We start from the raw sequence: 11,212 nt of genomic DNA, 5'->3' as shown, positions 1-11,212 counted from the left end.
TATATATATATATATATATATATATATGCAAGGAATTCGCAAGAGCAGGCGAAATATATATATATATATATATATATATATATATATATATATATATATATATATATATATATATATATATATATATATATATATATATATATATATATATATATATATATATATATATATATATCTCAGCAACAAATAGCAGGGAAAATTCTCTACCGAAAGGCAAAAGTTATCAATGACAACCCATATCACTGATTCTGTGACATAGATTGCCGCTGATACCTTCTGCCTTGCCTCAGAGAATTTAAGATTTCCATCCCCCTGTGGCTAGTTCTGCATTAACATCGCCTTCTTGCGATTGTACTATATTTTCAGACAATGTTTTGTGAGATAGTCTTCCAGTTTTATAAGGAGGATAAACATGTGAGTAAAATAATGAAAAAAATGTATTTTATGCTGCAATTATTATTATTATTATTTTCGATAATTAAGGCATTCTAGTGTATTTCAAAATGAAAATCGTAAGGTAGTTTGTGACGATGTTGAGAGTGAAGTCTGGTGTTCTAACTGAGCTCGACCATAGCAGCCAGAGCACCGCTGAAGGCAGCGTTGTAGTCACAAGCCACCTCGTTGTGCTGGTAGTCCTGGCGGTCGTCAACGTAGCTGCCGTCCTGTGGAATTAAGAATAAAGAATGAAAAAAGGGAACGTCACAGTTAAGTGGTTAGGAACAGGTTGCCAAAAACCCTCACTTAGTAGAGCCTTGTTACATCGTTTTGAGTCATTGCTGAGTCCTCAGTTGGGGTCTGATGATGGTCGGACCAAAACATCATGATAAGGAGTTCACAAAATGTAGTACACAAATCTAAGATGCCTAAGAGCTCCATACATGCCCACTACAAAAGCTACACACACACTGTTGCAACCCCTGAATGGGTTGCAATGATTAATATGTATATATATATATATATATATATATATATATATATATATATATATATATATATATATATATATATATATATATATATATATATATATATATAATTATTACCTTTTCATATAATTTTATATTGCTTGTATTTGCGATAATAGCTAAATCGTAAATGTATTGCTTTATATTGTTATTTGACTTATCTTCCTTTGGTTAGGTAGGATGTAACATATTATGTGCTCAGTTCAAGTCTTGATTGTCTAACTACTGTAATTATAGCTCTTTGCTCGTTTCCCTGCCGGCTTCTTGCTGGGCAGCTGTCCACGGAGCTATCACGTGATCGAGGGGGGGTGTCCTCACCTCGCCTGAAGTATTCAGTCTGGTCTAGACTCGCTGGGTGGTTGGACGTATTCCAGACAAAGTGCCTAAATCTCCCTTATAGGCCCTTGTTGGAAGATCGTCTCTTGTCTCATTATTGTTTCTGGACTCTGTTCACAGAATATTGTATAGACTTAGTGATTTTCGACGTTGTACTGAGGTTGTGTGTCGCTTAGACACTCTAAGCAATTCAGGTCCTGAGCTGTAGCTTCTGACCTAACTTGTACTGGTATCTGTGTATTATCACAGTCGGGGATTTTCTTATGCTGAACTTAGATTCAGTCGTATGGGAGTTTTGTGACTTTTGTGGAGGATCTGCAGAAGGTCCCTACTTAGTGTCGTTATATTATCTCCTTGTTCCTGATTCTGTGTCACTTTTGCTTGTTATATTGCTATTGGGCTTAGCATTCTTTTTATTGTTCAAGCAGACTGTTCTGACTGCCAGTTGGTCAAGAAGTTAGTTTATTGGAGGACTTTGTCAGTCACTTGTTTAAGTCTAGTCGAGTCTTGAGACATAGTGAACTACTTAGAGCACTTACACACATACACACAAACTTACTTGTACATATTTATAATATCTTATTAAATGTTAATGTACCAGACGGTACTTAAGACATAATATGTGATATGTGCTTTCAGCACAATACTACTGTACACGAGAGAAGTTATTATTATTATTATTATTTTGATTATTATTAATTTAATTTACTTTGATAATATACCTCTAGACGATACTTAATAAATTTATTAAATTTTATTTTCTCTAGTTAATAGCCTACCAGTTGTAATTCTGAAGCACTATTGAATCATACTGAATTCTAATGGATAATTGGACAAGGATACTGACTACTTGTTACGAAAGCCCAGTAACAGGCTGGATGCTAGAAGGGCAGTCCCTTCTAGTATTCACTGGAGATCTCTAAGCTTTTAGAATCACGTTTTTTTGTAACACGCACACACACACACACACACACACTATGAGAGCCACACTGTGTACATAAAACAAAATGTAAACAAGTACATTTTCACATAACGTCGTTAGAAAAATCTGAAATATGACCAAAAGAGAAAAGTTTTTTTTACAGGAAATCCCAAAGGTTATCAAAAACCTTAATCCTCAGCAATAATTTGCCACTTTAAATTAATATGCTAATTCAAGTGGAAAATTTAAATTTCCTACAATATGCTGGGTAAAACTCAGAAAATATGACAAAATTACGAAATGTCAGAGTACGCAAATAACCTGCGGGTAGAAACTTGTGACGACGTTTTGGTCTGACTTTAAACATTAACTAGTGACACATAAGCGCGAACTGAAGGGAGCCAGTATATATATATATATATATATATATATATATATATATATATATATATATATATATATATATATATATATATATATATATATATATATATATATATATATATATATATATATATATATATATATATATATATATATATATATATATATATATATATATATATATATATATATATATATATATATATATATATATATAAGAGAGGGATGGGGTCGGGAGTGGTAGAACGAGAGGAGGAAGTAGTATAATTGCAGAAGTAATTATAGAAGTAGACAAAAGAGTTTTCATATCATTCATTGTACTGAGATTTTGTTTAATTTTCCAATTTAAATGAAGTTTAGACTTCAAGTTAAATTTAAATTTGAGAAATGCCATTTTGCAGTATAAGAATACACTCTCCATCTCTCCCTTCCTCTCTTTTCCCTGCCTCTCTGCTCTTTGTAATCAATTAGTTAGTCATCACTTAAAATTACTAACAATGGTAGAATTACCAACATAGTGTTAGGTGAAAGGACAAATATGCAACTAATTTGACACTGTGGCAACGTTTCGCTCTCCAGGAGTCACATTACTTGTCACATTACCTGCATCTATATCTCTTTATCTAATATCTCTTAAAATACACTAACTGTTATTTATACATTTTTTTACATTAAGGTTTAAATCATATATCGTAAAACAGTAATTAGTAACACTAAATTTGTTGCTTCTATTTTTCCTGTCTCTCTTCATCTATGTTTTTCATCCACAAAACATTTTTTAAGCTTTCTGGAACTCAGCTTGAACTTTGATTAAGTGTTCAGTACCCCGAGCCTAGAGCTATCCTGCTTTTCCTTGAATCACTACCCAAGCTCTAATTTAGTGTTAATTTAGCGATTTTGTGCTTCCCTGTGAATGAACTAGAGAAACTAACCTGTGCTGGTCCTCCGACAAGAGCACCGTAGAGGACATGAGGGTTTGGACCAGGGTTTGTAAAACCTCCCGAGCAGTCAGATGGTGGGTTGGGGCAGGAACTGAGGAAGAAATACATTTCTTGATCATCTGTGTGATGTGTGACATTGATGGTGGAAATGTTGGTAGCAGAGGGTGATGGTATCAAGGTATTGGTGGAAATGTTGGTAGCAGAGGGTGATGGTAGCAAGGTATTGGTGGAAATGTTGGTAGCAGAGGGTGATGGTAGAAAGGTGTGTTGGTGGAAATGTTCGTAGCAGAGGGTGATGGTATCAAGGTGTGTTGGTGGAAATGTTGGTAGCGGAGGGTGATGGTATCAAGGTGTGTTGGTAGCAGTGATGGTAACAGACAGTAATGGTAACAGTGAGTGATAGGCAAAGTTTATAGATTATAATTTAAGAAAAAAGCAAAATGGGACAAACATGGTCTTACATCGTCTTCATTTTTTTGTTTGAATAGTGTGTGTGTGTGTGTGTGTGTGTGTGTGTGTGTGTGTGTGTGTGTGTGTGTGTGTGTGTGTGTGTGTGTGTGTGTGTGTGTGTGTGTGTGTGTGTGTGTGTGTGTGTGTGTGTGTGTGTGTGTGTGTGTGTGTGTGTGTGTGTGTGTGTGTGTGTGTGTGTGTGTGTGTGTGTGTGTGTGTACCTGGAGCGGTGGTGAGGCTTCTCAGGAGGGTTCACACCGTAGCCCACAACGAAGGACTGGTACTTAGGATTGTCTCCCAGCAGCTGACCGATCTGGCCCTTGGCCCACTCACGATTTTCTTCTGCGTCGAGACCGAGCTTAGCAGCCTGAAATAAAATAATTAGTCATACGAGAAGCATTACAGCATGAATGCTCAGTACGTCATCTCTTTTCTCTAATGTGCTAAATGCAGAAGCAGAGTAAGTGACAATTTCAATGTTCTTCATTAATTGTAATGATTTCCTCCTGCTGTTAAGTGCAAGGCGGAAATCTTGTTCTCCCAGCCAAACTTCCTAGTGGAATCCAATGTATGGTAAGTGAAACTAACATAGAGAGCGAGGTAAGCAACGTTAGCAGCATGACGATTAGCACCCCATGCGTCGAGGAAGACCAAGCCTTCGGGAGTGTATGGGGCGTCGTTCTTTACCCAGTCCAAGAAACTGACGAAAGCGTTCTTGTACTCATCTCCGCCGTCCAACATATAGAAGAGTCCCTGTAAATGCCAGAGTAGAGCATATTAGTGGCAGTTACCAGACGAAGAATGATAGTAGCCTTAAGATTATAAAAACAAAAGCAGTAGAGCAAGTCTTTCAGGCAACATTTAGCCAATATGTGAGCGAAACGTTGTCCACATAAGGGCTCCCTCTGTTATAAGTGTGTTCTATCAGACTTATAGTAAAACTTTGCTTTTTTTAATCTATCAAACAAGACAAGCATTAAATTCAATAGTTTACATGGTGTAACATCAGATTATTTTAGAGGGTTATGTTATAGACGAAAAAAAATTTATGCGACCATTCTCATGCATCCATTGTCAATGCATTTAAGAATACTAAGTAAGTAAGTAAGTAAGTAAATTTATTCAGGTATACACAATACAGTTACATAGAATTATCATACATAGCAGCATATGTGTAGAGAACCTAGGATAACCCAAAAAAGTCAGACAGAGTGACTTATTTCCATTGGGGTCCTTTTACCTTATTATTATAATATAAAGGTTATAATATTTTCTTATTATTCTATAATGAAGATAACATCTTATTATCATACTAAAAAGACTATCTACTACACGAGGGTCATTAAGACTATCTACAATACGAGGGTCATTAAGACTATCTACTACCCGAGGGTCATTACGACTATCTACAATACGAGGGTCATTACTAGGGATAAGGTAAAATTTACACGTATTTTAGCTAAAAAATAGAAAATCATTCCCCTCCCTTTCTGTTGCTTCATTCATCAGACACTTTTTGGCAGTCTTCTTGAACTGGTTCAAGCTATGACTGGCCTTGACATTTGTGGGTAGTCTGTTCCATTCCTTTATTGCTGTACAATAAAAGGTGTTTGAAGCCTGGCCACTGACTGTGGGTACTACAAAGTTGTGCTCTCTCCCCCTAGTACTATGATTGCTGCGGTTCCCAACCTTGACAAAATTGACAGCAAGATATTCTGGACACTGTTTGTGAGCAATTTTATAAACATGATTTAGCTTCAGTTGTTTTACTCTGTCTTCAACATTCAGCATATCCAACTGCTGTAATTCATCCTGGCCTACTCGTATTATAACTAGTATGGATAATAAATGCACTGAATACAGCTGTAATTAAATCTAAATAAAAACTTACGAACACTGCGGCCCTCTTGTCATCCCAAGAGAACTGGACTACTTCAGACCCTGTGTAGTCGAATTCGTCCCAGTGTCCTCTTGCGCGTGTGAGGTAAGTATCGTCGCCAGTGGCCCTTGCCAGCCACAGTGCTGCCCAGGCCAGCTCGTCGCCATAGCCGCTCCACGAGCTGGGGAGAAGCATATGTTGAACAGCTTAAGCTCTTTGACCTGTGCATAACTTACATTGGTTGAAAGTACCTAATTTCATGATCAAATCTGGATATATTCATGGCTCATTCATTTATTATACATAACACATTACTTAGATTTAATCTTACTTGTAGTACGCTGTTGCATCAGTAATGGCATTAGTGTAGATATCACGATGTGCGTCAGCAAAATCGTAGAGCTCCTTCGCCACACTTAACATCTCCTCAGAGTAAGCAGAGTCTGATGACTGATGAAATAAGCGAGTTACACTGAGTGTGGGTAAATTATAAATTATGTCAAGCGAACATTTTTTTTTTTTTTGTTTTTTACAAAACTGAAGAAATTTAGATTAGAGATGTATAGAAATCTAAACCACTAGGAAGGAAGATAAAAATCGTAGGGGTTCCTCTCATTGAATAAATTTGACAATGTTGAAGGGATAATATCAAAATACTGAAGACGATATAGTGAAATAAATATTGTAAGAGGTACAACACATTTGCCAAATGCTGGTGACCGTATGTAATGGAAACATTGAACAGATAAAAATAGCGAGTTATTACCTTGAAGACTATGGATGCTGCAGCAAGGGCAGCGGCTGTCTCACCGGCCAAGTCGCTTCCTATAGAAGGGAGACAATTCCAGTCACTAATGTTATATCAACATTAAGAATACTAAGTGTACATTTCAGGGAGACAGTTATGGATCTCTTAATATTATCAACAATGAGAAGAATCAATGACAAATGTTTCATGCCTGATGTCATCTACAGCACATACTCCAACTTAATGTGAATCTAAATCAATTCAAATTCAATTAAAATTCAAAGTTTATTCTCTATAAGGATTACAATGCTGAGTTTACAGAATTTGGTTATTGTGTGGTTTACATGTAGTAAAATAATGATTACAGAGTTTACCACTAGAACACCTAGCATGGCTAGGCATTTCGGGCAGACTTAGTTTAATTCTTAATTTTAAAATATTACATATTATGAGGTAAGTTGGTATTATGGTTAAGTGACTAAATACTAGTTTGTGAGTTTAGCAATGTGAATGCTTTTGTTTTGGCACAGTACATAGTTTCAGTACTGGAGTATCACAGGATTCATTATTTTAAGATTGAGATTAATATTTCTATTTATGGTCAAATGGGTGAGTGAGTGTGTGAACCACCAGGTGGTATTCGTGTAGTTAGTTGACAGGGTGTATCAGGGAGATAAGATGTTTTTTAATGGTAGTTTTGAAGGTGATGAATGTGTCTGCAGTTCTAGAGTTCTCAAGTAGGGTGTTCCAGATTTTAGGGCCTTTGACATACATTGAATTTTTGTAAAGGTTTAGTCGGACATGGGGAATGTCGTAGAGATGTTTGTGTCTGGTGTTATGCCTGTGGGTTCTGTCACAACTATCAAGAAAGCATTTTAGGTCAAGGTTGATATTGGAGTTTAAGGTCCTGTAGATGTAGATTGCACAGTAGTAAGGGTGGATGTACTGAACAGGGAGTAAGTTTAGATCTATGAAGAGTCGGGGGGGTGTGTTGCCAGGGATGGGATTTAGTGATTATTCTTACTGCAGCTTTTTGTTGGGTTATTATTGGCTTTAGGTGTGTTGCTGCAGTTGATCCCCAAGCACAAATAGCATAGGTGAGGTATGGATAAATAAGTGAGTGGTATAGTGTGAGAAGGGCATTTTGCAGCACGTAGTATCGTATCTTGGAGAGGATCCCAACCGTTTTGGATACTTTTTTGGTTATGTGTTGGATATGGGTGCTGAAATTCAGGTTGTTGTCAAGGTATAGGCCTAGGAATTTGCCCTCATTATGTCTGGTAATTAGAGTGTTGTCGATCTTAATGTTAATTTGTGCATCTCCTGCTCTGCTACCAAACATGATATAGTAGGTTTTGTCAGTGTTAAGCGTAAGTTTATTGGCTGTCATCCAAGTTGATATTTTGATCAGCTCCTCGTTAACAATGGTGTTGAGGGTGGCAAGATTAGGGTGAGAGATGACATAAGTCGTGTCGTCAGCAAAGAGAATGGGTTTCAGGTGTTGGGATACGTTTGGAAGATCATTGATGTATATGAGGAAGAGCAGGGGACCAAGGACACTTCCCTGCGGATCTCCAGTATCAAGTGGCCGTGTTGTTGATGCTGTGTCTTTAATGGTGACATACTGATACCTATTAGTGAGGTAAGATTTGAAATAAGCAAGCGCATGGCCTCTTATACCGTAATGGTCAAGTTTGTGGAGTAGGATGTCGTGGTCTACTGTGTCAAAAGCTTTTCTTAGGTCAATAAAAATTCCTAGTGGATATTCCTTATTTTCCAATGCTGTGTAAAGCAGATCTAGCATTTTTATGATTGCATCATTAGTGCTTTTATTTTTCCTGAATCCAAATTGGCAGGGGTTGAGTATGTTTTGTGCCGTTAAAAATGAATATAGTCTCCTGTGCACGAGTTTCTCAAAGATTTTGGATAGTAATGGTAAGTTTGATATTGGCCTATAGTTGTTTAAGTCTGTAGGGTCACCACCTTTATGTATTGGTGTAACCCTTGCCATCTTGAGTAGTTTCGGGAAGGTGCTAGTTTCTAGTGACTTGTTAAAAAGTAATGAAATAGCATGCGAAAGGACATGGGCCGCTCGCTTGTACAGTAATGGTGGGACATGAGAGAGATTCCCTGAGATATTTTTAAGTGACTTTATAATCTCGGTGACTTCCGTGGGCTCAGTTGGTGCAAGATAGAAGGAATTTGGGAAATTCCCATCTAGGTAGTCCCCGGCATGGGCATTGGTATGTGGGATTTTATTGGCGAGATTAGATCCTATGGTTGAGAAGAAGTCGTTTATCTTCATTTATCTTCGTTTATGTTCATAGACAAACACATTGTTGACTGGGTAGATTTCACATAAACTAACCTGGATGTCCGTCATCAATTTTGTAAGAGGGTCGCTCCATGGTCATGTCCTCTGGGCGTCCCCAGAAGGCGTGGTCTGGTCCTCCAGCTCCAACCTGAAGATACCAGCAAGTAGTGTACATAAAAAAAAGGGCATTAATAGAAGCCTTAAAAATCGGTGGCTACTTTCGGTTCCTCGTTTCAACATTTCCTGTGACTTACTAGTAATAGAATAAATGCTAGTCTTCCAATAAGCAGATCTACGATTGTTTACAAAAAAAAAAAATCGTGCATTATTTGCGCAAACTTAACTTTTTAAGAGCTAGCAGTTAGATGAAACATTATCTTTGAGGGAAACTCTAATATTTCTTTTAAGTGTAAAACCTCCTGCCCCAGTAATCCCTAACTTTACACCTCCCTAACTCTTGCCCCTAATACAAATCACTCTCGATAAGCTGAATAAAATTTTGCCCCCCTCAGAAATCATTCTACTGATATACCATACAAAGCAACTTTTTCTTAATATCATGAATCAGGTAGTTTGCAGAGAGAATACAAACCTGACCATAGAGTTCATCTTTAGCGGTGTGAGCCTTAAGGAAGTAGTCTGTGGCCCATTTGACAGCAGCCTTACCATACTCTAACTGATCTGTGGACGATATACCATGATCATATTTTGCCCAAATCCAGGTCTAAATGACCCTTGTGTGTTTTTGTGATGCGTAATTATCAAAATATACTCAACTCTCAGTTAATTTAGGTAACAGACCTGATAACCAACACACGACAGGACATACCAGCACTCTGGTGACCCTCTTCGAAATCAATGAGACCCCAAGCCAGGACGGTGGCGGTGTAAGCCATTGGGAATCCAAACTTGACGTGATCACCAGCTACAAATACAAACTTAAGAATTATAAAAGAAAATTAACATTAGCATCATAATATTTTCGTTCCTTCAACAGAGTTTAATGCGTGCAAGACAGGTATACAATACCGACAAGATGAAAGTTAAGACACTTGTGCAACATCTGGTTATCTTTATCGTAGACGTTATCTTTATTGTAAACATCTACAATAAAGATAACCTGATGTTGGACAAGTGTCTTAACTTTCACAGAGTTTAATGCGATCTGTGTCTATGATTACCGTCATAGTAGCCTCCAGTGAGGTCGTGACCAACATCAGAACCGTCATCAAGAGCTGAGTCGAAACGCCAAGTGACTCGTTGATCAGCAGGAAGCTTGCCTGACCGCTGAGCCTCGTAGAACAAATACGACATGCACAGTACCTGGTAGTAAGGAGAGATTTCTGAAAGATTCATCAAGGATAAGACGTGTCGGATATGGGTAAAGCGAAAAACAGGACGCAAATATGAAAGACCGGAGTGGAAATCAAAACAAAACACGACTTGGTGAGGGGGTCGTGTAGGTATGGAAGGAGAATGTAGCATCCAGCGAAGAGTGAGAAACAAGACATGAAGCGTGTTTAGTTAAAGGTACTAAAATTATAGTAAGAAATGCCTCAATCAAAAAAAAAAAAGAAGAAAAAAAGAAACATAACTAATTGAAGATGTAAACCACTAAAGTTTCCTACTAAAAAGATTTCTTCTGTTGACTGCATAACGCTAATTTTAAATATTGCAGTTGCGACTCGTCAGAGGCTTCAGAGTGTAGGTTCTTTGATATATATGACACTTGTGCAACATTGGGTATCTTTATTCTGCTGCAAAAAGTGTACTATTTATCAGCTTATCTGTTTTCTAAACTGAGAAACAGAAGAGAAAATAATAAATGAAGACAAACTAGTCATTGAAGTGGATAACATTGATAAGAATCCTAAGTTACCAGGCCGATGAATTGAGGAAATTCTCAAGGGAAAGTGATGAAGGAACATTCACCGGCCCTACGAATGTAGGTACAATTTAGAAGCATCTGTTATAAGCATAATTTATAGCATTATGAGGCCGTTGACTAGTTTTAATTTATGCTGATATGTCAACATTTCCTGACTAGTATTTATGTATATTAAGTTCTTTTCTTCAAAATTTCGAGGTCTGTCAGTCAGTTACTGACCTGGGCGTAGTCGTAGGGTGACATGCCTGTCTCAGCACAAGGGTTCTGCATGGGTGATGGTGTAGTGAAGACAGAGTCTGTCAGCCAGAGAAATAAATACTGGTTAATATATTTAAGACAAATAGTGAGTACTACTAGAAGCGCACAATCTCTCGCTTAATAAATG

At 37.3% G+C, this 11,212-nt stretch overlaps 1 protein-coding gene across 1 annotated transcript in view; it reads right to left on the bottom strand.

The window, feature by feature from the left end:
• Positions 1-438: 438 nt before the first annotated feature.
• LOC128703284 (uncharacterized) overlaps positions 439-11,212 on the bottom strand; it is a 74,599-nt gene continuing 63,825 nt past the window's right edge. The window contains 12 exon segments of the mRNA XM_070103524.1: positions 439-662; positions 3,540-3,639; positions 4,220-4,365; positions 4,587-4,751; positions 5,890-6,058; positions 6,209-6,327; positions 6,644-6,702; positions 8,994-9,087; positions 9,532-9,620; positions 9,769-9,864; positions 10,121-10,262; positions 11,047-11,123. Coding sequence (XP_069959625.1) covers positions 555-662; positions 3,540-3,639; positions 4,220-4,365; positions 4,587-4,751; positions 5,890-6,058; positions 6,209-6,327; positions 6,644-6,702; positions 8,994-9,087; positions 9,532-9,620; positions 9,769-9,864; positions 10,121-10,262; positions 11,047-11,123 — 1,364 coding nt within the window. The 3' untranslated portion in view covers positions 439-554.

This window comes from Cherax quadricarinatus, chromosome 85, assembly GCF_038502225.1.
Source record: "Cherax quadricarinatus isolate ZL_2023a chromosome 85, ASM3850222v1, whole genome shotgun sequence".
NCBI classification, from domain to species: domain Eukaryota; kingdom Metazoa; phylum Arthropoda; class Malacostraca; order Decapoda; family Parastacidae; genus Cherax; species Cherax quadricarinatus.
This window is presented reverse-complemented; position numbering and strand designations above follow the sequence as displayed.